The sequence below is a fragment of the Xylona heveae genome, assembly GCF_001619985.1.
Source record: "Xylona heveae TC161 unplaced genomic scaffold L228scaffold_2, whole genome shotgun sequence".
NCBI lineage: Eukaryota > Fungi > Ascomycota > Xylonomycetes > Xylonales > Xylonaceae > Xylona > Xylona heveae.
The window spans coordinates 2,090,509-2,115,983 of record NW_017264194.1 but is presented as its reverse complement, the minus strand read 5'-3'; the positions used below and the strand labels follow the sequence as shown (position 1 = coordinate 2,115,983).

General features: G+C 48.7%; 7 protein-coding genes across 7 annotated transcripts; 3 read left to right on the top strand and 4 right to left on the bottom strand.

Annotated features, from left to right (window-relative positions):
- Positions 1-3,678: 3,678 nt before the first annotated feature.
- Positions 3,679-5,890, top strand: L228DRAFT_265956 (hypothetical protein; the record flags this gene model as incomplete). Its single annotated transcript, XM_018334785.1, has 5 exons — positions 3,679-3,928; positions 3,993-4,073; positions 4,139-4,586; positions 4,675-5,191; positions 5,294-5,890. The coding sequence occupies 5 exons, from the start codon at positions 3,679-3,681 to the stop codon at positions 5,888-5,890; spliced, it is 1,893 nt and encodes a 630-aa protein (XP_018191043.1).
- Positions 5,891-6,786: 896 nt separating this feature from the next.
- L228DRAFT_236578 (hypothetical protein) lies at positions 6,787-10,515 on the bottom strand (the record flags this gene model as incomplete). The annotated part of the gene is made up of 1 exon (XM_018330844.1): positions 6,787-10,515. The coding sequence occupies one exon, from the start codon at positions 10,513-10,515 to the stop codon at positions 6,787-6,789; it is 3,729 nt and encodes a 1,242-aa protein (XP_018191042.1).
- Positions 10,516-12,583: 2,068 nt separating this feature from the next.
- On the bottom strand, positions 12,584-14,777 carry L228DRAFT_77310 (hypothetical protein). The gene is made up of 2 exons (XM_018336847.1): positions 13,994-14,777; positions 12,584-13,914 (listed from the first exon to the last, which is right to left on the bottom strand). Exons 1-2 carry the CDS (start codon positions 14,699-14,701, stop codon positions 12,820-12,822), a joined length of 1,803 nt encoding a protein of 600 aa, XP_018191041.1. The 5' UTR covers positions 14,702-14,777; the 3' UTR covers positions 12,584-12,819.
- Positions 14,778-17,346: 2,569 nt separating this feature from the next.
- L228DRAFT_265953 (GANP domain-containing protein) lies at positions 17,347-19,051 on the bottom strand (the record flags this gene model as incomplete). The annotated part of the gene is made up of 4 exons (XM_018334784.1): positions 17,347-17,560; positions 17,623-18,869; positions 18,927-18,991; positions 19,045-19,051. The coding sequence occupies 4 exons, from the start codon at positions 19,049-19,051 to the stop codon at positions 17,347-17,349; spliced, it is 1,533 nt and encodes a 510-aa protein (XP_018191040.1).
- Positions 19,052-19,578: 527 nt separating this feature from the next.
- On the top strand, positions 19,579-21,715 carry L228DRAFT_280723 (Vps36-domain-containing protein; the record flags this gene model as incomplete). The annotated part of the gene is made up of 3 exons (XM_018335814.1): positions 19,579-19,679; positions 19,766-19,901; positions 19,959-21,715. 3 exons carry the CDS (start codon positions 19,579-19,581, stop codon positions 21,573-21,575), a joined length of 1,854 nt encoding a protein of 617 aa, XP_018191039.1. The 3' UTR covers positions 21,576-21,715.
- Positions 21,716-22,026: 311 nt separating this feature from the next.
- Positions 22,027-24,000, top strand: L228DRAFT_244330 (hypothetical protein). Its single transcript, XM_018331900.1, has 3 exons — positions 22,027-22,530; positions 22,693-22,813; positions 22,990-24,000. Exons 1-3 carry the CDS (start codon positions 22,343-22,345, stop codon positions 23,587-23,589), a joined length of 909 nt encoding a protein of 302 aa, XP_018191038.1. The 5' UTR covers positions 22,027-22,342; the 3' UTR covers positions 23,590-24,000.
- A 35-nt stretch (positions 24,001-24,035) lies between these two features.
- Positions 24,036-25,398, bottom strand: L228DRAFT_244329 (hypothetical protein). Its single transcript, XM_018331899.1, has 3 exons — positions 25,120-25,398; positions 24,481-25,003; positions 24,036-24,415 (listed from the first exon to the last, which is right to left on the bottom strand). Exons 1-3 carry the CDS (start codon positions 25,272-25,274, stop codon positions 24,221-24,223), a joined length of 873 nt encoding a protein of 290 aa, XP_018191037.1. The 5' UTR covers positions 25,275-25,398; the 3' UTR covers positions 24,036-24,220.
- Between the last annotated feature and the right edge of the window lie 77 nt (positions 25,399-25,475).

The window sequence follows — 25,475 nt, the reverse complement described above, 5'->3', positions numbered from 1 at the left end:
GAATGAGTCGACCGCAAAGACGGGAGAATGCAGCGTGCCTTTGGTGGATCGACGAAAAAGGCAACGCGAGCGTACGTTGTCGTCTCGATTGACTTGACGGGCTAAATACGGTCGGCGAAAATCAAAGAAAAATGAAAACAACAAAATACTATGATGAGCGAGTGTGAGGGGGAATGGAAGAAGAAAAAAAAAGGGAAAAAAAGAAGGGTACGAAGCGGAGGGGTGCAAAAGGCTGAGATGGGGAGGAAGAAGAAGAAGGGGAAGAGAGGGAGAAGAGGAGCAAAAGAGGGAGGGTAAAGGAAGGGAAGAGGGTACAAAGGACGGAGGAGAGCCAGTTAGTTAGTAGGTTGTTACTGGAGTTGGTGATGGGGGGCTTGGGGGGGAGACACGGAGAGATGAAAGGATCGACTTGGGGTGAATAGTAGCCGACTACCTTTAGTTCGGGTAGCTTTTACCGCTGGGGGTCTTTGGTGTTTTCCGGGGGTTGGTGAGAATAAACGGATAAACTGGAGATTGATAAAGAAAGATTCAATACAGTATGTCAACCCAGGGCAAGCAGGCGAACAAGCAGTTTTAGAAATCGTTTCTTCTTCTCGCATTCCCTTCCGTTTGACAGTGATGCCTCTTTTCGCAAGGAAGTATGTTAGAAATAATATCGAGCGCACGCCGAGCCAACGACGAGACGCGACGCATTGGGGAAGCCTTGTGACGGGGAGAAGGGAAAGAGGATGGGGAGAAGGACCAGGGAACGGAGTGGTAAGATTTGGTAATTGCAGCAGGAGAGCTGTAGTGGATCTATCCAGGGGATTCATTACAGTACTACGGTCAAAGGGCATCATGCATACACGAGAGTGGGTGGATGGTCATGGTGGTGGTGGCCATGTGGTGTGCCTGGCGTAGTGTCGATAGTTCCAAATCAAGTGTCAATAATAATTAGTGTCTCGTTTCTTTTCCAGACAATCTATGCCTTTGCTGCTTTAAGCAATTTCCCCTAGTTTAGTGCGATTAGTGATGTCCAAACATTTCCACACGTTAGCGTCTACTTAATTGATGGTTCACGTACCAGTACCTGATCTGCACCTCATCTGGAGCACCTTCTGGTCAGCCTGTCTCAGGTACCTGATACCCACCTATATCATGCAGCCTAGCATCCCGGATGCTGGTCGCTGAGCTGGAGGACGCGAATACAAATACTTCGATCGTCTCTCTCGATGGTGCTGAGTAGAGCTACATCCTCTCAATCTCATGAAAAGGTTACCCCCAATAATGTCGCCTTTGGTGTGTCTTTGACATGGCTTCCTCACCTGACAGGCATTTTTGGCATTTCTAAATGAGTGGCTTACAGCCACACCAAGCCCAACATGCAACTGGCGACGACACTATTTGCTTTACTTTTCGTATCTCGCAATCAAGCAATCAGCCTTTTTAACAAGTCATGAACGGTCGTGCCGCTCAAGAAGGCAAGCCTAGATGGGTTACGGGTTGAGAAGCTTCCCGAACCCAGTGTCAGTTGTCGCTTTTCCGTAAAGCTGTCTTTGTGGTCCATGTCCACGGCTCACCTCGCACAACGATTTGCTCGTCCCGCGTCCATACATCCTCTTGTTTCCATATCGGGGCAGTGGGACTCAGTTGTCGCACGCAAGGGCCCTCTTTCGCTCATCTGCAAATGGTTCGAGCCCCTCCCTTCCTTGCCCTCCAAGGCACTTTTCGCCCCCCCCCCCTTCCTCACATGCATGTACAGATTGCGTCTTGTAGTCAAAACGTAAACAGGCCGCACCCTAATGAATGAGAAGATATTATCGATCATGCGAGTCTCCATGAACCTCCCTATCTCGTCGGACAATGTTCCGAGATGATGTGTCAATTTCTCTCGCTCGATGGAATAGCTCTGTCTTTGATCTGTTTTTTTTTTTTTCCGTCTCTTCTGTGGTTGTGGAATTATTTTTGTCCCTCTCACTTTCGGTACAAGGATCGACAGGCCTAGGGCGTAATCACGACTCCTTTAGTTTTGCGCCTAGGTTAACGGTCAGGCGCTTGATCCGCCCAAAAGCAAGCGGGCTCCTTCTCTGTTTTCCATTAATATTAAGCGATCGTCAACGGCAGGCCAGACCTGGTCGGACCAGGTGTTTTCTTGGACGTGGTCGAATCAGAGAATCATGTACGAAGGTACCTGATGCTGCAAACAATGATCGCCAGGAGCAAAAGAGACCAAGGGTATTAGGGCGACAGACGGCGTAAAGCGTAGCTGCCATGCAGCGGCCCTCGTACAGCACTTGTACAGGGTGTCAGGGCCCGTGTCAGTACGAGTACCCTGCAGGTGGTGTCGCTGAGGTTGATCTTTCATAATGCCGATATGAAAAGACATGTTTGAATAGCAAACATCTGACTGATTGTGAATAATCTGGATGACGTTAAAGAAATCATCGGATAGATTTACTATTGCCGGGAAGACAAATGCCTGCTCAATCCCGTAAATTGGCAAGAGCTATTCTAGTAACTGACAAACACGACTAAATTATCCCGTGTCGCGCTATCGCTTCGTATCTCCACGTACTCAAAACTGCTATCGTCCAAAGTACAAAGGAGCATTAGTTAAGCCATCCGCAATAGGCAGCATAAGAGAGATGAAGGGGCGCCGCCATCAGGGACAACATCTCTCACCCGGTTTCAGCCAAGTCTCTCATGGCAGCGATTATTATTGCTGCTATGGTCCAGCCTGAACCTCTTGTCTCGTCCAATGTGAACATGAAGATGATGACTCAGGTCATTGTCTTCCAGTCATCATTGGATGCCGAATACCTGAATGTGACATGACGCATTATTCCTGTGTTCCAACAACACTAACTTACCTTAAGTCTCTGTCCTCATAGATGTTGGTTCACAGCCACATCTGGATTCCGTGAATACCGGCCATTTGCTCTCGATCTGGAATTCATTTTGCCCGGGAGACCAAAGACTGCGCAGCAGGTCGGAATGTGTTCATCAGAGACACATGCTTGGCTGGTCTGGAAATCGGATTGTATTGTGGTTGAAAAACAGTACGTTCACTAACCCTTTTGATATAATTAAGCCAAAGAATCACGGTATCAGATAAAGCAAAGCAATATAATGTCGACAAATATCAGAAAATATAACCATTAAATATAATCTACTTTCGAGTCGAGGTCCTTCTCAACCTAATTTCTTCAGTCGAATAATGATTTTGGTGATAAACTGATTTAATTTTTTAAATTTGAAAATAAAAAACAATGCATTTACTGCCCATAATATTGCAAGTCCACCCCCTCGGGGAGATTACACTGCGCACCATTGTGCACATCAATTAAAATTGAATCGAACCAACCTTTGACAATGATGAACCTATTCCTCTCTTTTGAGTTTATGCTGTGGCTCTCAATGTTGATGGTGACCATCCTGCTGGACGGGCCTGACGGGTGACGGGTATCTAAACCGATGCCGAGGCAGAAGTTTATCGATTTACCCGAACGGGAATCTAATCTTATCACCGCTCGTGCCGCAGCGTCATTGCTGATCTTTATGACCGCCAGCTCAAGAATATTTCTGTCGGTTGTCCTCGTCTCCTTCCATCCTTTTTTGAACTGCCAGAAATGCTTCTTGGATTTCACAACACGATTAGGCGGTGACTTGAATAAACGCTTTTCCAAAGAGTGCCCCGGAATGAATGTCGCCCATTCAGCGAGAGGCTCGGCCCTGCGTCTCTCGTTGCCGACAAATGCCTCAAGAGGGACGAAGCGGACAGTCTGCACTCGCTGCTTAAACGCTCACCAATTGAGGACTACACATGCCTTTCAAAGATCACGACCGTTAGCGTACAGGGCAGCGCATGCGCGTGTTAGCTTTCCCAGCGCGTACAATGGCAGGACCATTCCAAAAACGCCTCTGCGAGGGTTGGCGACAGTGAGCAGTGGTTTGACTCCTTTAATTAGATAACTGCAACGCAAAAACACTGCTAATCGACAATCGCGTCAAAGATGATCCAAGCACGGGACCGCTCGCAGAATATGAAAGACGAGTAGCGCAAGGCAGGCTCAAAGATGATGATCACCAGAGAGGTTCGTCCTTGGCACACTTCCGCTCATGCAGTGTTGGTCGGCTTCTCTCTAACAATGAGAATTAGGGGTCATCAAGCACCTCCAAACCCTCCACGAGACCCTCAAGGGGTACAATCCCGCGCCAGTCGAACATCCCACAATTGAATCTTTACAACCGCGCAAGAAATCCATTCTCGGATCACTCTTCTCGAGCTCCTCCAAGGCGCATAAGACACAAATACCCCCTGACCTGCCCAAGGGACTCTACATGTATGGCGATGTCGGTAGCGGCAAGACAATGATGATGGACCTATTCCACGATACTTTACCACCTAACATCACCTCGAAATCGCGCATCCACTTCAACAATTTCATGCAAGACGTGCACAAGCGTCTTCACCTTATGAAGATGAAGTACGGCAACGACGTTGACGCCGTTCCTTTCGTTGCCGCAGACTTGGCCGAGCAAGGACGAGTATTCTGCTTTGACGAATTCCAATGCACCGACGTGGCCGACGCCATGATTCTGCGGAGGTGAGTGCCCTCTGGTCTCCAAATACAACGTATCATCAACAGAGCTCGTCATGGCTAACTGTAAATTCCTTTTGATACCCAACAATAGACTTTTAGAAGCCCTCATGTCCCACGGCGTCGTCCTCGTAACCACATCAAACAGACACCCAGACGAACTGTACAAGAATGGCGTCCAGCGCGAGTCCTTTATCCCCTGCATCACCCTCCTCAAGACCCAACTCGAGGTCATCAACCTCGATTCACCCACCGACTACCGCAAAGTCCCTCGTCCGCCATCAGGCGTTTATCATTTCCCGCTTGACGGAAACGCTCAGGTCCACGCAGACCGATGGTTCAATTTCCTCGGCGATCTTCAAAACGATCCCCCGCACCCGGCCACGCATCGCATCTGGGGCCGGAATCTCCACGTGCCCCGCGTCAGCGGCAACGCCGCCGTCTTTACCTTTGACGAACTCATCCGCCAGCCCAAGAGCGCGGCCGATTACTTGGAGCTCATGCGTCGGTACCAGGCATTTATCGTGACCGACGTCCCTGGCATGACGCATCGCGAGAGAGACCTCGCCCGACGATTCATCACCTTTATCGATACCGTATATGAGAGTAGGGTACGTTCTCTTTTCTCTCTCTTCTTGTTCTCCTTCCCCCTTATCTATTCCACTTTCTACCTCTCCAGGCACCGTCCAACTAACCACCCATCTCAATCGCAGGCCAAACTCGTCCTCACCACCGCCGTGCCTCTAACCCACCTCTTCCTATCCAAAGAAGAACTCGCCGACGCACTGCGCCAACAACAACAGCACGAAGGCGTTAATACATCCCCCTCCCCCTCTTCCCCCTCTCCATCCTCTCCATTCTCCTCTTCCTCCTCTTCCTCCTCTTCGTCGGCGACGAAACCACAGGACGTCAATAATGACACCGACACCGACACGGACGACACCTCCGCGATGATGCACCTCCTCGACGACCTCGGCACGAGCCACAACATGGACGTCCTTCAGAACAGCCACCTCTTCACCGGCGACGAGGAGCGCTTCGCTTTCGCCCGTGCCCTCAGCCGCTTGACTGAAATGGGAAGCAAAGATTGGGTCGAGCGCGACTTGAGCAGCCCTGCCAAGGACGCCGATCTCGCCTTTTCTGACCAGGGCAAAGCACACCTAGGAGGAGGAGCAAAACCCGACGATGATGATAAGATAAAGAAGAAAGTAGGTCCAAGTGGTGGCGGCGCAGAGGATATGCATACCAGAGAGGACTGGAGCGGGGAGGCGGAAAATGATAATGGGCGCGCTGAAGCGCTGAAGCAGTGATTCAGTGAAGTTGGGTAGTGCGGTAGCGAACAGCGAACAGCGAGCAGCGAGCATTGAGCATCAAGCCTTTTTGTAAGAGATTTTTGTGGATTTTCTTTTTTTTCTTTTTTGTAACACCTTTCTTGTTACTTTGGTCACCCTTTCTTGTCATCACTTTTGTCACCCACTCTTGTCATCATTTTTGGCATCATTACTGTGTCCCCCGTTTTGGGTTGTAAGTGGGACATATATACCTGTGGAACGATAGATTACATATATACCTCGAGATAGAATCCAATACCATACTAAGAAAGAGCATGAAGTTATATGCTTCCGTGACGGTAACAGTGATAGTGTATACTATTAGTTTCAATAACGTATTTCGTCAATTTTGATATTGATGATATTGATGATATTTATAATCATATTGATAGTAGAGAGGAAATGCAAATCAATGCAACATGATCCTTTGAGGAAATTGAGAATTAAAAAAAGATAAAAGAAAGGTAAAAGAAAGGAGAGAAAAAATAGAAAAGGAAAGGAAAAAAAAAGTGGAGAGGCAAGACAGGCAGAGAGTATGCCTGACGAGGAGTGGGGAAAAGAGGTGCTAGTGGGTTGGGAGATTGATATTGTAGAGCGCTAGATTTACATGATTTCAAAGAAAAAGAAGAAGAAATAAAATGAAGGAAAAGAAAAATAGAGTAAAAAAAGATCCATGTCCGAAGGTCCTGTTGCCATATTTCTCGTGTTACTCCAATTCACATCCTACCATGTATCCTATCCATGCCATGCGTTAATTCGTGCGTATTCGTGTGTTTGAATATCTTGTGTGCTAGAGCAGGCACTCTCGTATGCTTAAAGTACTGCAGGTACAGTCACTGTGATTGTGTTGCAGCCAGGATCTTCAAACAAGCAGACTAGAATCCACCAGTGCGCCACAATTCGGTGACTACACCGGCGGCATAAGTAACTCCTGCTGCAACAGTAGTGATGATAGCACCTCGCGCAAGTTTCTTGCTGAACGGCTCTTCCTCTGCTGAAGCACTTCCAGTCGTTTTCGACTCTTTGTCAATAGCAGAACTCTTGGCGGAATTATCCTGCTGTGTTTGCTCCTTGGGCTCGACTTCGGCGAGATTGATTGCTTCGGCTCTCTTTGTCGCATTTTCAGCAAACTTCCTCATAGCCTCTTCTCTCATCTCCAGCTCATACTCGCGCGCGTCAATCTCGAGCGGATCAAACGCATCGTGATTCACAAAACCCGTAGGGGAAGCAAAATTGCCCGTCTGCGGAGTGGTAGTAGTGCCATCGATGGGATTGATTTGGCGCGGGTAGACTTCATATTGAATGTCAGATTTCGTCCTGCCACCGGGTTGGGTTGAAACAAGTTCATAGTCGGTGAGACTGAATCCTGCAAATTGATCGTCGATGCCCTGGCTCGTTGCAGCTTCGGATTCGGTCTCTCGGACTTTCTTGAAGACGAGCACGTCTCCGCTTCCCGACACGATTTCGTAGCCCTCGGCTTGGAGAGCAGGGAAATGGGCGAGGAACCGGGCCGGAGATTCCAGCTTCGCGAGGGCTGCAGACGGAGTGAGTGATGGCTCAGCCTGAGCCGAGGCGGTTGAAGACGTGGTCGTTGCGAGAACTACAGTCTTGGAAGAACGGTCATAAGCTAGAACTTTGTAAAGCGTAGGCAGACCCCGCTCGTGGGACTGCGGGTGCTGTTCGGAGGGCTGAGGAAGGTGCTGAGGGGCTGCGGTATACGACGTCGAGGTTGCCGTTGCAACTGGATGGCCACGTAGAATGGTGCCGGCTCGCTCGATTTGCATTTCCGCTAATCGGAGATGGAGATCATGAATCTCCAGCTCGTGCTGGAGTTTATTAAGTCGGGAAGGGCGAATGCCCATGTTGTCTGTGGAGAAGAGGGTGGAAGGGAAATGAGATGTTAGAGTGTCTTCCGATTTGCTAATCTCGTTTTGAAGATCGTAGAGAAAGTCGTTGTTTTCTCTGACCTCTTCGTGAAGACGCTGTTCAGCTTCCTCCAGACGAAGAGCAAGGGGATCCGGGTCTCGAGATGGGTATTCAAACGAATCGTAGAGAGGCTCGTTTGGGGATGAGGCAGTGGGCTTTGAAGGACTTGCGGAGACCTGCTGGAGTCTTGTCCTGAAAGCGAGTTCTTCCTCCAAGGAATCTTGACCGGTAGTGAAGTGGTAGGCTTGCGGGCCAAGTTTGTCTTCATACTGTTCCAGAGCAGAGTCAAGTTCCGCGTTTCGAGTACCAACGTCGTCTTGTTTTCTCTGATGGGAAGCAGCGTCATACGATTCGGAAATACCCTGGTACAACTCCTTTAGATTGGCATCGAGATGACCATCGGGTATTTCAGTGCTGGCATATTTCTCAAACTCGGGCATGCTAGAGTGTGGTGCTGCTTGTTTGTACCATCGATCTCGGGAAGCAAACTCAGCCACGTTGCCGGCCAAATCTCCTTCACTTTGCACCCGTTCGGGTTGGCCATTTGAGGTGGCGTTTCGAGACTGACTTTCATCGGCTTCTTGTTCCTTTTGATACGACTTTTCCAGCCCCTCATCGTACACACTCAGTTCTTTCTCAAGCATTTCCTGCTGCTCCTTTCTGAGTTTCTGCTGGGCCGATTCGTGACGGGCAGTTCCTGCCAGTTCTTCCATATACGATGTCTCCAAGCCCATTGGCTCTTTGCTATAACCGTCATCTCTCCGCGGTATGTCCTTTCTCTTCAACGATGGGTTGGTGATGGCCCGAAAGTTTTCTTCTACAGTGGTTTCCAGTTCTGTTGGCTCTCCAATGTATCCATCAAAGTCGAGTTTTGTTTCTTTCCCATCCGAAGCCGCCTTTAGCGCTCTGAGCTCTTCCTCATACGAGGTTTCAAGGTCCATAGGATCTTTCCTATAAATCTCGGCTTCATTGCCATTGGCCCCTTCTGCCGGCCATCCTTCAGGATACTCTCGGACTTCGTTCTCATACGAGGTCTCCAGGCCCATTGGCTTCTTGCTGTATGCATCGACTTCCTTTTCACGGGCAACCGCTTCGAGTTCCCTTGGGTCCACATAGCCTTGCCGTTGCTCCTCTTCGAATGAGGTCTGAAGGCCCATGGGTTCAGTATCGTATCCGTCTGGCTCAGCTCTTTCTCTGGCCTCGAGCTCTCTCATATATTCGAGTTCACCAATTTGGACGCGCCTTTCAACCTCTTCAGCATACGATGTCTCAAGGCCTCTGGGCGCAAGACTGTAACCCCATACATCGATGGCCGGCTTGGTCCTATCTTCAGCCCTCGGACTCTTCACATTTGCGCCAGATGCTGCCCTCTTACGGGCCTCCTCAGAATTATCCCGACCAGGAGGTGTTCGACCTCGCTTTGCAGCGTCCTTCATGGCCGCCTGCTCCGCGGCTTTCTGACTAAGATCTTGCTCTTTGGAGAATTCCGCATCAAGACGGCGCCGCGTGGCACGCTTTTTCTCCGGAGACTCGGCCTGTGACTGCTTTGTTCGACCAGCCGCGGCACGAACGTCACTTGCACGAAGAAGATCGACATCGTCTCTAGTCTCCTTGGCAATATCACTTGTTTTTCTCGATTCAGGAGAGAATTTGGGTCGAGTATCGGTCGGTTCTCGTGGACGGTACTCAGGCACGTTGTCCTTTTTTGGCAACTGATCACCATCTTGCGCAGCCGGTGTACCCTCGTGTGACGAACGGAAATCTGAACTGGTCTCTCCAGCAGATGCCTGGGTCTGAGGGATCTGTTGTTCCCGATAGCCTCGAAACTTCTTCACCGGAATATCGTAAGACACGTCGGTCGAATTCGTGTCTTCGCCTTTGTTGGGCCGCTTGGGAACTTTACGCATGGAAATAGGGTCAAATTCGTACTCCTCTGTCGCAGATGTCTCTGGGGGATTTGGCACTTTTGTGGAAGAAGCTTGGTCGCTCCGTCGCGCAACCGCATCAATGATATCTTGACTATTCCGATGAGCGTCAGAGGTATCGCGGCGCAGCCACTGCAATGGCGACCAATGGGAATGTGATTTCGATTTCGGAAAGCCAGATTCTGGATCAGCGTGCCTTCCAAAGATGGCACCAAAGGGATCTTCTTCAACTAGTTTCTTCACCTCTTCAATGCGCCTCCGCATCTGCTCATGTCTCGACTCAGAACGGGAATGCTTATCCGAACCCTTTTCGGCATTTCCCTGGGAATCAGAAGAAGACTTATATTGACCCCACCGTCCACAATGCTTGCCCCACGAACTTGCCGCACGCCATCCCCAGAGTGAAAGGTGGGTATTTTGACCATCGAGTTGGCTTTGTCTGTCCCACAGTGACCGCCTCAGCATCGCCTTGGCATATTTGTGCCGCAGAGCGCGGTGGCGCCTTTCAAGATGCTTCTGTACATCATTGCCTAGATATGACGACCACAAGCGCCGGCGATCGAACCAAAAATGATGACACTGCTGTTGATGATGAGGGTGAGGGGAGTTTCTCAGACGACGCCGATGGACGAGTAGATCCAGCTTATGGCTGCAGAGAACGAACGCAGAACCAGCCGAAGCATGATGCACTGCGCGAATGGTCGCCGTGGAAAGGACTCGCTGCTGCCCGCTCGGCAACGATGGAGGCAACATGATGGCGGGATGATTTATCAGGACAGTTGCATGCTCTTTCTACAAGAAAACTGCAACAATTAGCATCATTTTACGAGCAAGCAAATGATACAAATCAGCATAATCCAAAACCACATCAATATCGAAGCCTGCCAACCTGTGACGTGCACTCAAGAAAAGCTACTCGCCGGCTGCATGCATCTTTCTTGTTGCTCATCGGAGACAGCTGCCGGCGGTGTGCAGTGGAGGGGAATATTACCCAAATGGGCGAGTATACCCCTCTCCCTGTGCAACTGATATATAATCGGCGACATGGAGAAACAATAACGTCACTCACCAACAAATTAATCGCAATCGATGAGGTTTAGCGACGAAGAAGTAACCAAGTTCATGTGTACCTGAGAAAGAGTTTGAAGAAAAAGAAAAAATGAGGCTTGAAAGATGATGGAGGAGGCCTCGAGTTGTAAATCAGCTCATTCAGGTCCCAGTCCGCTTTTGGGTAAAGTGACGATTTCCCCAGGCTGGGGGTGGGACAAGCACAAGTAAGATAAAGGTGGGACCCGAGCGCAAGAGGCAACGCGGGGTCGGCTGGTGGAAGCGACACAAGTTACTCCACTATTAGACCATGAAGGCAGTATGGTTAGCAAGACAGGTCTAGTCTGTGACTGGCAATTACTCACTACCTATCCTACACTGCGAGAGTTCTCATATGTGTCTTATTATATGGACATGTATGGCCAGATTCAACCTCGTTTGACTCACGGTGGGGTGTCGTCCATTCTTCCATCATTCTATGCCATTCCAAGATAATGCGATTATGACGATATTGGTCCTCTTGTGGTCTTATCATCATCTGTCGTCGTTCTTGGTCTATTTGGGAAATTGGCCCTGTGGAGGCTTGCGTGTAGTGGGGTCAGATTCGATCTGGATTTGACTTGGGAGTTGAGAATGAATGGATGAATCTTCCATTGATGATGTCGTTCCTTTGTCATCGATTAGACGTTAACGTGCAATGTTATGTGCTGCCCGCCATCCTGGGGGCACAGCATGCTCAGTAGATAATACTCTGCTCGACAAATTTTGACTTTGTCATTAGCATTGCATGTCTTGTGCACAAAGGTGTTAAACAAAATCTTATTTCTTTTATTACCTTTTCTTTTTCTGCTTAGTTAGATATGCGAGGACATGATGCGAATAATAATGATCCCGCAACTATTTCTCTCTATTTGCCATTAAGATACGGGAAACAAGATAGCAACGTGTCTTATATCCATAGATCTCACCTTAGAATCGTAATGATAAGCATTCTGCAACATTCATACAATCATAAACCCATCACTTATCAGACAGACTTCAAGCCAATTATTGGTTATAGTCTAAATTCATCTCATGAAGCAAATTGTAAGTCTGCATTGCGTAACGGTAAAAAAAGTCGAGACCAAACGCAAGTCATCTTTTCCCATCCGACTATATTCTCATTGAATCATCTTTTCCAATGGTAATTACATTGAAGACATTTTAGTAATGGTCGACGTTGCGGCGTACAAAGGTAATAAAAAAGAGAAGGGAAAACGGGAATATTGCAAAGAAAAGATGACATACACTGTATGGAAATAATATAAAGAAAACACGAAAAGCGGATGGAACTGAGATACACATAACACATTGCACGTCGCGCATGGCACATTGCACATGAGAAATAATGAGACTGAAATGTATGAAATAAAAGCACAGTAAATGGAGGGTAATGCGTTGCCAAAAGAAATAGAAGAAAAGTCAAACAAGTGAGAGTACGAATGGGATGGAAATACAGGTGAGGTGAATGAAATCTGAAAAGAATAAGAAACGGTCATGGGGGAATACAATAAGATTAAAATGGAGACGAAAAACTATTGGAAGGGCACCAGATAACCAGGAATGTGCCTTAGAAGCCAATCGAATATATGACTCGTGAAGACATACCCAACCGTTAGAAATGGACAAATGAGAAAATGAAAGGGATCTGTGATAAAATAAGAACAATAAATTAAATGCGTCGCTTCATTCAATGGCATGATGGGAAATGATGAGAAATGGTATGGTCAGACTTGGAAAAGATGACAAAAGAAAGCGTGCTCATGCCAATACGTTATTCAAGGAAATGAAATTAGATCGGAAACGTGGTACACAGAGGTAATAGATCAACCCGGAACTCAAATATGCAAAAGCGCATAAGAGAACCACACCGTTTCGTACGTAGGAAAATCCGGAACAAAGACAAGGAAAATGGTAGTCCAAGGAGGGTGAGCGAGAGAACAACAATCGTCTGTGACCCTCCCTCGGCATTTATCTTGCACCATGTACATCTGCCGCAGGTAAACGGTCTCGCGCATTGACGTATACCTGCAGCTTCGCATCCTTTGGTAGCGAATGTAATACTTCCTGTAATTGCTCATCGTTATCGAGGGACGGATAGATGCAGTTATCCTCAAGACGACCTTGCTCGGTGACTTGGGGCTCTATTTCCAAACGATAGTTGAGTTCAGGCGCAACACCGCGGTCTAGTTCGAAGCGATCAACAGTCTTTTCGAGGAGGTCCTGATAGGTGATATCCTTCGTCGTCCGGAGAACAATGACTTCAGAGTTACGGCGCAACTTGATTTTCAGAGCGGACGAGGTAGGTTGGTCGTGGAAAACGCTTTGCGAGCCGTGCGAGTCTTGCGTGAAAGCGCTGTTCTGGCGAAGCATATCTGGCCGTATATCCGACGGGTGATGGTATTGTTGCGGCTGGGCAACGCCAGTGTAGACGGATTGAGTATTGTCCATGTGGTATGCGCCATAAGTCGGGGGCGGGGCTGACAGGCCTTGTCCGTATCCTGGTTCGTTGAGATTGTTCTGTGACGATTGCAGCGAGCCCGCTTGAGAGAGGTCAAAGGAGGACTCTTCCGATGCATCAGATAATCGGTACGGATCGACTTGAATATCGCCTCTTCGGGGAGCGAAGAATTTCTTCACCAAGGGGTCCTTGACAATATGCTGTGGTAGGTTGAGGAGAGCCTTGACATAATGGTCTAGATTTTCTCGTCTCCCCTTTGTGATTTGTTCGGTGACCATCTTCACCGGTCCAGGCATGTATGGGATTGTGCGAATTGGTTCCGCTGTAGGTGTCTCGGGGTTGACAGCGTTTCCGGCTTCCACGGGGTATTTGCTGAGCAGCTGAATTTGAAAGTCATAAAAATCGGAGTAATAGCGGCATAATTCCCAATGGCTATCATCCTCCATGACTACGTCGACCACAAACCAGTAGCTCTCGGCGGCGGAGCAGTATCGAGGCACGGAAGCGTAAACAGGTGCTAGCATTTGCGGTGCAGATTCTTGGACATATCGAGTGTCGTGTGGTATTCCGCCAACGCTGATACTTCGCTGATGATAATTGTGCTCCTGAATTTGTGCATGGACTCTATTAGCGTTGGACTCAAGTGATGGCGCAATACCAAATCTCCCTCGCAAGATGACCTACATAGCCGTAATTGTTGTGTACGCTTGCAACACTCTGTCCTCGGGCGTGGTTGGCTCCACCGCCCCCGGCCGGCTGCATGCCATACAGGTTGGCGGCCTCAAGCCGGCCTAGGGAGATACTGCTGTTCTTATACTCGGCAGCCATCTTCTTCCATTCTTCAACCGAAGGAATACGCGCGATTCGAACGGCCTCCTGGGCATCACCCACTGGCTGGTGTGTGTTGGAGTCATAAATTTCGACAAATGCCACCGGGATCAGACCCGGACCGCCGAGTCTCCCAATCGGCTTGGCCACAAACCATTCCGGGTTCGATTGGGCAATAATGATAATCGACTCCTTTTCCTTGGCTGCCAATTCATCCGGCCGCTCGGCCACAAAATCGTAAAGCACAACGCCATAAATTGAGGGCCCAGACTTGGTTAATCGACGCCCAGCCTTATCTATTCCTCCCGACACGCTGGCTCTTCCCGCAGACTGATCCGAATAACCCGAGTCATGGTCGGGGATCCTTTGCTGGTTGACCGAGCCACCGCTATCTCTGGCGTTCTTTCCGACGGTTTCAAATAGTTCAACGGGGACAAACCCCTGGGCTCCTGCAATGGCGGGGTTGCAGGCCTCATACCACTCCTCATCATTCTCGCGATTAATTACATGGAAATAATCTCCTTTTGAAAAACTCAGGAATTCGTCCGGCCGACGGTATCGCATCGTTTGGTCGGATGCCGATTCCCAAGACCGGTGCAGTTGAGGTTCATAGTCGTCTATGGCCCTGATGACCTGTTTGCATGGCAGGAATGTCAGCTAAGCGGCTCCGAGGCCATTGTTTGTTTGGCGACTTGCGACCAGTGAAGAGTAGACCGCCAGGGCAGCCTCATTTCTCCGCTGAACGCAATCGGGTCAACATGAAGGCGAAAAAAGCTAACGTACCTTTTTGGGAGGAAGAATTGCAATGGCAGATTTGGATGGTATCGAGATATGGTGGGGTTTTGAGATTGGGCGTTCGGCCTGCTTCGACCGCCGATGGAAGATTCGCTGCGCAAACAGATCCTCTGTTAGCTAGATGCTCTTGGGGTCATCTTCATCTGTAAAAAGGCAAAAAACCCACACTCATGATTTATCTATCGCAAGCGGCGCTTGGTCGCTCAAGATCCAAAATGTCGCGGTCTTGGGGCTGACCCCCGTTGAAGATGGTGGAGTCAGGGCCGATCAGAGCCGAGCCTCGGTCGATACAGGGAAGTTTAGGCCCCTTAGAAGGGAGGTGTTGCGAGAAGCAATGGGGGAGAAGCGACGAGCGTTTTCCCTTCTTTTCCAAGTACAGAGTTGCCTCTCAGTTAGAAGCCGAATGAATCAATTTTTGCTTTCTCGCCAGTTCAAAGTCCCAAAAAAGGTTGCCAGGAGCGTGGGAGGTATGGAAAACGGGCACGCACGTCAAAGAATGAAGCGCGCAATGGCCGATATTGCAGTAGTAATCTGGCCGGACTGCCAGATTCCTTGGACAATGAAAGTTAGGGCGTCTCGCGTGTGAACGATAGAGGGGTCTGGTTGGTGAGATTCTGGTTAGAATGGCCCGTCTCTGCCCCGCTATCTCCTGGTCAAGGCTTCTTTGACGGCTTGACGGGTGGACCGGTCGCTCGATTCGATAATCGATAGCGGACAACCAGAGAGAACCGGCAAGGTTGTTCTTGTTCGCAATAATGGGTAGAAGTACGTAGTGGTGGCTAGGCGCTTGTGATTATCCTATCGCTGTCGGGCGCTCCTCTTTCGACAACCTTTGGCTTGGGCGCCGCCTCGATCGCGAATAACTCCTCTAAAACGAGTGACCTTTTGTATTGGTGCTCAGAACATGCAGATGCAATCAAGCCAGCAGCAAGCAAGGACGAAAATCGGTAGAATAAACGGAGTAGTTGATCCTTGTCGCGTGGTCTTTGGTGGCCCTTGCGGAATACTACCCTAATTCTATCGGTAGATCATGCAGTTACCACAGGTCCAGGTAATACCATAAAGACTTCTAATATGCCGTCCCGATTTGGAGGAGAAGACTTTGAACTCGTCGTAAAGCTCAATCTATTGGGCTCATATCGTCAATGATAATAATAGAGAGAAACTCGTTATTTGCCGTCCCGCAACCTTTTCTATTTGGTCAGCCAAGTTGACAGGGTCTTCGTAGACAAAGAATTAGACTCCGGGATTTGAACCTTTCATCAGCTGAGGAATCAAAAGCAAATGAGGCACCCACGGTCATCCAATGCCGTAGATGTGATAGAAGTCACGGACTCCGAATTATCTATACAGCAAATATCCGATGATGCGAGCTCTCAGTCATGCTATAACATGAAATTGCGTGTCGTGGGTCCCGTAAGTTCGACTACATTTCCCCATGTGTACCGATCTCACCACAGACAAGGGTGAGCATGGGCAGGCGGCAAACCTCAAAGCATGAGTCGCTCGTTTCATTATTATGATCATGATTCCAACCAAGCACTAGGAAGCGGTCGTTTTCCTTTTGGTTTCCGGTAAGGATGTAGCCCGGTCAACAGTTTCGACTGCAGTTGCACACGCGTCATTATTGATTGATTGTGGAGCAATTTCACCCCTTTGGATGAGTGACAGTTTCCAGGGATAAAATTACCAGATAGCAATTTACCAGGTGTGTTGCTTATGCTTTTATTCAGGCTCAATGGCTTAGTGCAATATCTCTAGCAAGTGCAGCCAAAATCAAATTTTGACCTCAATCAATCATTACGTCCCTTAGTATATGCTAGGGGAAATGAATACTGCAGATTCTCTTTGTCTTTCATTTTTCTAGCATGCAACAATCGCGACATTACATCTCTTGCACAATCGAACGCCATAAAGAACAAGGCAAGCGGTAAAGGGAATGAAAGCAAAGAAGACCAGACACATATCCCAACTGTGATGATGACGCCAAGACGAAAATGGCAAGCGTATACTGAGGATGTTAATGATATCTAATCTGAAGGTGGCTGTTTAGGATCGGCGCGATAGTATCAGGCGAATGACTATATCATCGATTATAGAAATGCTCGTCGCTCGAGGTTGCGTGATCGATTGCGGCAGGATAATTTGAAAAGGCAAGGAAGGGGATAAGAACGGGAACGTCTCGAAAAAAAGGTAGTGAGTTTAGAGCAAAGGCGTTCGTGACTGACCCCTTCAATTGACAGACAGTTGGGCTTTGAATTTCACGAGAGACCGGCGAGAAACGCATCGAGAATTATAAAATCATACTGACGGTGGAAAGCGGGTATCCGGTGCAAGTTAGAAAGGCGAAAAGAAAATGGGAGGCGATCGTGTATCCTGGCAGGGTCCAATGATCAAAGAGAGGTAGCTGGAGCTCAGATCTGGCCCTTGATATCAACTCGCTTGAATGCAACACTTTTTGCAACTTCAAAGAGTGCGCCAGCTTTGCCTGTTAGCAAGCGAACACCGTCTTCTCGCTCTTCTAATAGATGCTGGGCGTCGTGTTCTACGAAGAATTGCACAGTCTCGCCGTCGGACTCAAAACCAAGTTCTTCAGTAATGAATCGGAGTTTGACGTCAGGTCGATAACTGCCGCACAAGTACATGTTAGCGCAAACAATTCACTTCTGTGGAAGGGGACAGCTCCTTACGCTTTACAGATATTGGCCAGAGCCAAGAGACGCTCGCGAACAATGAACATGTCCATCAGGTAAGCGCCCATGTTTGGTGTGTTGAGATATAATTGAAAGAACCGATGATAGTTCCCCAACGCCAAGGCCGAGCGGACATCTAGAGCATGCTTGATGGCCGGTTGTTGCTTCTCTGTTGCGGTTAGATCTGCCAGGACCTCATTCATATCGGTCCGGTTACAAGTATGAATAAAATAAAGTATACGGTATGCCTTGAACTCTACCGGATTACCGCCGAGGTTTTGCGCATACAATCCTCGCAGTTGTGTCTGGCACTGATTATACTCACCAATATCCCCCTTCTCCAAGGCAATCCTCGCGTGAATCTCATAGACCTTGACTGTGAATTCATTCTTAATATGCTGAACAGTAAGATCTTGCCGAAGTGATTTGAACTGGTCGCAAATATAAGAATAGTTGTTCTCCTTCCGCCATTTCCTTTTCAACATTTCAAGTGTCCGTTCCAAGACATCAAGAGGTCGCACGCTGTCCGGGTTGGGGGCAGCAGTAAGTCTGAAATATTTTTTTTCGAGCTGCTGGCATCGCCCGACGACTGGTCCTGCCTCTCCTTCTGACGTCGCAGAGTCCTCACGGCTGGAGGCTCGAGTATATTCGGCGCCAAGTCGTACGCCTTCAAAACGCCGCCTTCGTTTTTCCAGATTAATGTCAGACTTACTTGGATCGTTCCGGCTAAAATCTTCCTCGAATTTGCGCTGGCGCTTATCACCCCTGTCAACTGATGGTACCTTAGGGTGCGAAATACGATCTTCAAAGGCATTGTTACGAGCGTTAGTCTTACGCCAGGGGGGCAAGCTTTCCTGCGCAACTGGTAATGTTGTCGTTTCGGCCGATTTCCGCTTCTTTGAAGTTTTCTCTTTTTCGGAGTCTTTTACGAACAGAGCAGAAAAGCTCTGGCTCCAGTGAGGCGCCGCTGATGACGAGGCTAGCTTTGCCCTCTCACTCTGTATCATTTGCTGCGGCAACGGTAGTGTGTCCCAGTCGATCGAGTTCAAAGTGTCGTGCTCAGCGGCTTGGGTTATGACCTCTTTCAACTTCTTTTCCATATCCGTCTTTTCAATGCCGGGAATGTTATTCTCTGGGACAAAGGATCGTTGTACATACAGCCGAACTCCCATCGGCCAGTCTATCTTTTTTGTTTTGGTCGTCGTTTGACTCTCATTACTTGCGGCCATTTTACCGTTAGGTGTCTGTGAATGTTGATGAGCAGGAGTGGTCTTCGCATTGCCAAGGGGAAAATGCCGTACATGTGACTGCATAGCTGGACGATTCAGGCTTTTACGTGCGGCCACAGCCGTGTATGCTGTATGCGCTAGAAAGAAAAGTCAGTGTAAGGTTACAGGCAGGAAAAATGGCTAGACGTACTGGACATTTTGTGATCCGTTCAACTAATCGCCACGGCGGCGCGACGAGTGATCACGCAGGCAAATGAGAAGTCTCGAGAAGTGAGCCGGTTGGCGATGCACGCAATAAGAATTATCAGTTAAATAAAGAGAGCAAATACTTTTAGAAGTGAAGATATCAGAATAGAAAACAAATATGGAAAGGCTGTCGAGCTGAAATATGATGATAAGTGATCCGGTGTCAGACCAGCGGGCGATGAAAGGCAGTCACCAATTTCAGCCAGCGGATAAATGGCCGCAGAGTTGATTACATAAGGTAATTTGACTGCACAGCACCTACTCTGTACTTGAGCTAAACCTTTTCAAGATCAATTATTATGGGAAAGTGATCGTCATTCCATCCCAGACTGTTACCCTGTTAATGTTGATAAGGGTCTCTATCACAACATCGGCGTCATGAGCTATCACCGCTCAGATCGCGCATTGCTTCAGACCATTTGCCAGTTTACATCTACATCCTTACAATCAACGTAGCCCAGATCAGCCGGATGACTGAATGACATTCCAACAAATTGACCTGACTACCGCATTGCGGCCGTCTTTACTACCTGATGAGACACTGCTGTTTGTCCAGGACTCTGTCGGTTTATACGAGGGGTACGCTTTGCTTGGCCACCGGGTTCCCCGAACTTAAGCATAAATATCGGATGCTTGGTATAGATAGGGAGCTGACGTATTGATAGAAAATACAAACTTTCCGCCTATCAAAATGGCCATGCCTATCTAACCTCGCACCGAGCCTGTTATGTCGATAATGAGGAACCACGAAAGTATTCTGTGGGAATTCAGCTGAAAGATGTTGATCGCTTTGAGTTCTACGTACGTTAGAGACAGAAGCTGATGAGAAGCGACATATATTCATGTGGTCTACTATAGGCCGGGTTCCTTAAGTCTTCTCCAAAAATAACTCTACACCTCAAACCCTCTAGATTAGCAACACAGTACGCCCAGTCGCCAACCGCCAACCTTCCTTTTAGAAGCGCTTCAGCAAGCCCAGTCTCCCGCAGTGACTCTTCGCTCCGGCCACCGCCGCCACCGCCTCCCTCAGTCAGCAATGCGACCTGGATCTGTCCCATCTGTTCCTTCTCGAATCCTGTTCCATCTAATTTCGATCCAGCAATCGCGAACATCCATACGCCGCTTCCGCCATGTCTTGCATGTGGGATCAAGCCTCCGCTTCTACATGTTATCAAAGCAGCCATTGCAAGCGCATCAAATCGGTCATCACTTAACTCACAGACACCAGCGTCCCAGGCTGCTCCAGCGTTGGAAACATCTATAGGGGCACCGGCTCCAGTTCTGAGGGATGCTCGGACAGGGGATTCACCTTCGTATTCAAACTCCCACTCCGCTATCGCTTGCCCGCGGTGTACATTTCATAACCACCCATCCCTCGTGAATTGCGAAATATGCGGCGCGTCCCTTGTGTCGGTGCATACAACAACACAATCGTTGTTGGAGGATGGCCCTGTTCGCGTTGACTCGCCCGGACCATCGCTCAAGCCAGGAAGCACAAAAATAGGCACATCGGCAGACAGCATCAAATTCTCATTTCGTGCGGGAGGGGAAAAAATATTCTTGGAGCGGCTCAAGAGCGCCATGGTACAACGCAAATGGCTATTACAAGGGGCGCCGCCAATACCTAGGCCGGTTCATCGCGCAGAAGAGGGCGCAGCGGAGCCATCAGGCAGAACCTTTCCGCCTGCAGTGCAAAGGAATGTGGGGATTGCGGCTCTGGAAAGACGTGGCCAAGAAATCCGCAAGAATAACGAACTGGTTATTGGGAATGCTTTTGAAGATTTGGAGGCTTTGATGACATCGGCTAAAGAAATTGTGGCGTTGGCAGAGTCATTTGCTTCGCAAGCACGGAGTTCGAACGACACAAATTCATCGGAAGCGGATGCTCTCCTCTCTCAATCTGCGAGCGCCCTCGGCCTGGTCACGACTAGAGATATGCTGGGGTCTGGCAGCAATTCAGAATCTTTATACATTTCTGAACTATCAAGGAACCTAGCCGAGTTTCTCACGGATGATGCGAGAGGAGTGTTACGACGCGAAGGGGGCATGATGAGTCTCGTGGACCTGTGGGCCCTTTTCAACCGCGCTCGAGGCGGAGTAGAATTGGTCAGCCCTCTGGACTTTGAAAAGGCTGCCCAGCTGTGGGAAAAGCTCAAGTTGCCCGTACGGCTACGGACGTTCCGAAGTGGGTTGCTGGTAGTGCAAGGGCGAGACTGGAACGACGACAAGATTATCGACAGTATCGTTGCATGGCTCCACCAATCTGCTCTTGATGCATTCTCACCTGAGCTTCAATGGGACAGGCAGCTGTTTGGTAGAGGTGTCACTGCCTCCGAGACAGCTGAGCGATTTGGATGGAGTGTTGGCGTTGCGACGGAGGAGTTGGAAATGGCAGAAGAGCGAGGCGCGTTATGCCGGGAGGAGAGCGTTGAAGGTGTCAAATTTTGGGAAAATGCATTTATGAAGCATGTCTAGCATTGGACGGATGCTTCTTCTTTTGATTCATATAGAGCTACTGTACTCTATCGAATTGTTGTATTGAGATATACTCTTTTGTTTAAGCATATGGCCTGGATATACCCTATATAAACAAATTCCAGTTTTATATCTACACCGAATTACGAATTATGTCTCGTATATCATTCTAAAGCCGAAAGAACGACCAGAGAAACCAAATATACTTTCACCGTGTACTCCGTACTGTTTAATTCATCGTTTCGTTGCAATGCAATGGTATGCCTGTCGTGTCAAAGTTCAACATGCCATAACTCGTGCCAGCAGGTAGACTTTCGGCGTTGTCGGATCCACTCCCGAGGCCGAGACCGGACTTCGGGTCAGCATCCCCTTGATTTGACCTGAATCCAGTTAAGACATTGCAATCTCTCCTACGCGATAAGGCAAAGTTTTCCAACCCCCAAAACACACAAGAGTCATCATTCGGGCGTAATCCCGAGCATTGTTGCTCTTATTTCGTATTATTATTTGCTCTCTTCTTCCAATGCTTTTACTAGACATTTGATTTCTCCAAAAGATTCTCTCCCACTCTCTTTCTTTCTTCGCGCATCCAACCGGTGGAAAGAATTAATACGTCGCATCAGCTGCGTATTACTCACACATCCCTGTTTTTCCGGTCGGTCTCCCGCGCGGCGCACGGAGAATCTCCCACTCCCGATTGTCTCCGGGCTTCCCCAGCAGGTTTCTCCGACCAAAGTGGACGACAACTTGGATAGGGACATTTGAGTATGGACGACAAGGCCGCGCTGACAAGGCCTCTGACGGCACAATTCGAGCACGGCCAGCGGCAGCAGCAACATCATGATGCTGCGTCTCGTTGGAACACGAGTAATCTGGGCCTGCGTCTTGCCGCGGACGTTGCATCTGCAAGCACTGCAAGTGTTCTTGTCGCACCGGCCATTATCGTGATTGATCGGTACGTTTGGCCCCGAATCCGCCGATTCTTCTGATTTCATAACCACACGACGACAACAGAGCACAGCATGCAATGAAAACAACCATTTCACAATAATTCCATAGAATTGTTTTTGATGATGAGCTTGGCTAACTGATTATTCTTCTTTTCTGATAATTACAGAGCCATTATAGAAAAGTCGGCCGGACATACCACCCTGCTCTCAAGTGTCGGACAGCAGCTGAAACATGCACTTCTTCGACCACACAAGTTTATATTCTCCAAGCCATTCGGATTAATATATGTACGTTGCAACACCTTCTTATGCCGTACCGTCTCAATTCCCCCATTTCATCATATTGATCTTCCTGCATTCTTCAAATCAAGAACAATTGGTCAAATGAAAACTCCATCACATGATACCTCACCACTCAGTATTTCTCTATACGATATATTCTGACATTTCACGCGACTCCCTAGCTCGTCTATTTTGGAACATACCTGACCGCCAACTCTGTCGACACCGCAACATCTGTATCCAATGGCTCCGCGGCGTCGGCGACGTCCAGCGGCATGCCCAAATTCCTAGCAACCACCGTCGCAAACATGGGCATCTGCTTATACAAGGACTCACGATTTGCGCAAATGTTTGGATCCAGCGGCGGGGGTGGTGCTGCTCGGCCCGTGCCACCAGCGTCCATTGCCCTTTTCGCCATCCGCGACTGTCTTACCATTTTCGCAAGCTTCAATCTACCCCCGAAACTGGCGCCGCTGTTGCCCATGACAGATGAGGTCGAAAAGGTCATGAGCCGCGCGACCGCGGCGCAGTTTATCACCCCGGCAGCATGCCAATTGGTCAGCACGCCAATCCATTTGCTCGGTCTGGATCTGTTCAATCGGCCGAACGGTGCTGGCGGCCTGGGTGCCAAGGCGTTGAGCTGGTCTCAGCGCTGGAGCAAGATCCGTCAGGATTGGCTCACAAGTAGCATTGCGCGCATGTGTCGTATTGTGCCGGCCTTTGGAGTCGGCGGGGTTGTCAATGCGGATTTGAGGAGGAAGCTGATGGCGCGGGTGGAATAGAGAATGGAACGGGTAAAAAGGAAAGGCTTAAGAGGCTATACCGATTGTTGGGCGGGATTTAATAAGCGTCTGAAAAGTTGGTCAATCCTCCGCGTTTATCATTGTTTTGACTTTGGGGTATCCGCTGCTGGACAGATCGGATGTCTATTTGTCGGTTTTAAGTTTATTTTTATCCTCGTGTTCTGCTCTTTGAACTGTCTTTCAACTTTATTTCTTTTTTTTTCTCTCGCGATGAGGGCGTCGAATCTCTTTGTTGACGCTGAAGATGAGCAGGCGTCTTAAAAAGTATAATACCCTATAGACTCTTTGTAATGAATATATCTATTAAAAGTCTTGATTTGGCGTTCTCCTTCCCTGTAGTCCATGGGCAGCGAGCTGGTTAGAGAAATTTGACATATATCACTTGGCGTATATCATGTTCTCAGAATGGCAACCGGCTACCTAATGAGAGGAATGTCATCGTACATTTTATAGACAGAGGAGAGTAATTATTACAGGCTTTACAGACAAGAAAGAGATTAGCAAAGCCGAAGTCGCTTTATCGTTGAAACACAAAATCGAACCCCACATAATTACACCTCGCCGGGTTATCTATCACATCGCTTCTTCTATGTGTCGCTTCTAAAGTGCTCTACAACTCCTTCTCTTTACTCACGCCTTGCTTTCCTTCTTGAATTAACAGCTTCGTCCGGTCCGCCTCGGCCCTTGCATTGACTGCTTCTTCGCCGCTATACATAGAGAATGCCTTGTGGAATGTCCATTCGACAGCCTCTTCGACCGGCTTGTCGAAAATGAACGGTAGGAAGGGGACAACAGCCAAACCAAGCTACAGAAAAAAAAACACACTTAGCTTCAGGTTTCACAAACACACCAATAAAAGGGTACACTTACGCCAATAGGCCCGTACGTCCTGATTTTCGTATTCTTCGCATTCTTCAGCGCTCGGCCCGAGTACCTCACCACGCTGTGAATGGTAAACGCCGGCAACCCCATACTAGCAACGCTCTGGAAAATGGCCCGCTGGGCCATGACGGTCCGATAGTCATCGATCCACGGGATCTTGGTAGGGCCCTGGGCTCCTAGAGTGATATCCGTAAGTCCAGGGCCGAGCGATGTCGTGATACCTTCGACATTCTGTTTTTGGTCCGAGAGCGGACCCTCATCAGGCGTTTCGGGGTGTAGAGCGCGCTGGTTGCGGAGGTAAGCTTTGTATCCTTCATGGGCGACATCGCCGGCAAGATACGCCCAGGAGATGCCGTATGCGCCTTTGACGAGATACGGGTGAGCGACAGGTCGGAAGCTCTCTCCGATATCTGACGTGTATGCGACATAGCGGTGTGCGCTTAAGAGGATTGTTCGAATCCTTGTGGCGTATGCTGCGTAACGGATGTTGCTATCAGTGGATTCTGCAGCACTGTGTTCGAAGGCGGGCGTGTCAGCAATAGGTTTAGGATACATTGGATGTCGAGCAAAGGAAAGAGTAGAAGTATAATCTATTCAAAGAGAAGCGAGAGAGGAATAAAAACATACGTTCCCTCGTAAATGTGCCCAATCTGTTTGTCCTCATTGTCTATTATTTTCTGTAGCGACTTGGGCAGCTTCTTCCGAGGTACGGGTTGACTGAAGTCGGGACGAGGTTCGTTTCTCTCCCGGGGGATGTCGTCCGTGCCGTCTTCTCGTGCCATTTTTTCTTAGTTTCTATTATGATGTATAGGTGTAGTGCAAGTAAAAAGATCTAAAAACGAGAATAAGGCAAAGGTGAGATGTTGTACGCAATTCTCTTTCTCTTCTCGGAGCTCAGCAGTAATCTGGGGTTCGGCGGGACGGAGAATCAATCAGAGAGACATCATAGCTGTGGCTTTGCGGGGTCTAATGATTAGTCAGCA

Coding starts and splice junctions, on each gene's coding strand:
- L228DRAFT_77310 (XM_018336847.1), bottom strand. CDS start 14,701: ATGCGATACCGTCGGCCGGACGAATTCCTGAGTTTTTCAAAAGGAGAT. Junction 13,915..13,993: donor TACACAACAATTACGGCTAT/GTAGGTCATCTT, acceptor GCACAAATTCAG/GAGCACAATTATCATCAGCG.
- L228DRAFT_244330 (XM_018331900.1), top strand. CDS start 22,343: ATGGACGACAAGGCCGCGCTGACAAGGCCTCTGACGGCACAATTCGAG. Junction 22,531..22,692: donor GCCATTATCGTGATTGATCG/GTACGTTTGGCC, acceptor TGATAATTACAG/AGCCATTATAGAAAAGTCGG. Junction 22,814..22,989: donor AGCCATTCGGATTAATATAT/GTACGTTGCAAC, acceptor GCGACTCCCTAG/CTCGTCTATTTTGGAACATA.
- L228DRAFT_244329 (XM_018331899.1), bottom strand. CDS start 25,274: ATGGCACGAGAAGACGGCACGGACGACATCCCCCGGGAGAGAAACGAA. Junction 25,004..25,119: donor GGGCACATTTACGAGGGAAC/GTATGTTTTTAT, acceptor CTTCGAACACAG/TGCTGCAGAATCCACTGATA. Junction 24,416..24,480: donor GGACGTACGGGCCTATTGGC/GTAAGTGTACCC, acceptor TTTTTTCTGTAG/CTTGGTTTGGCTGTTGTCCC.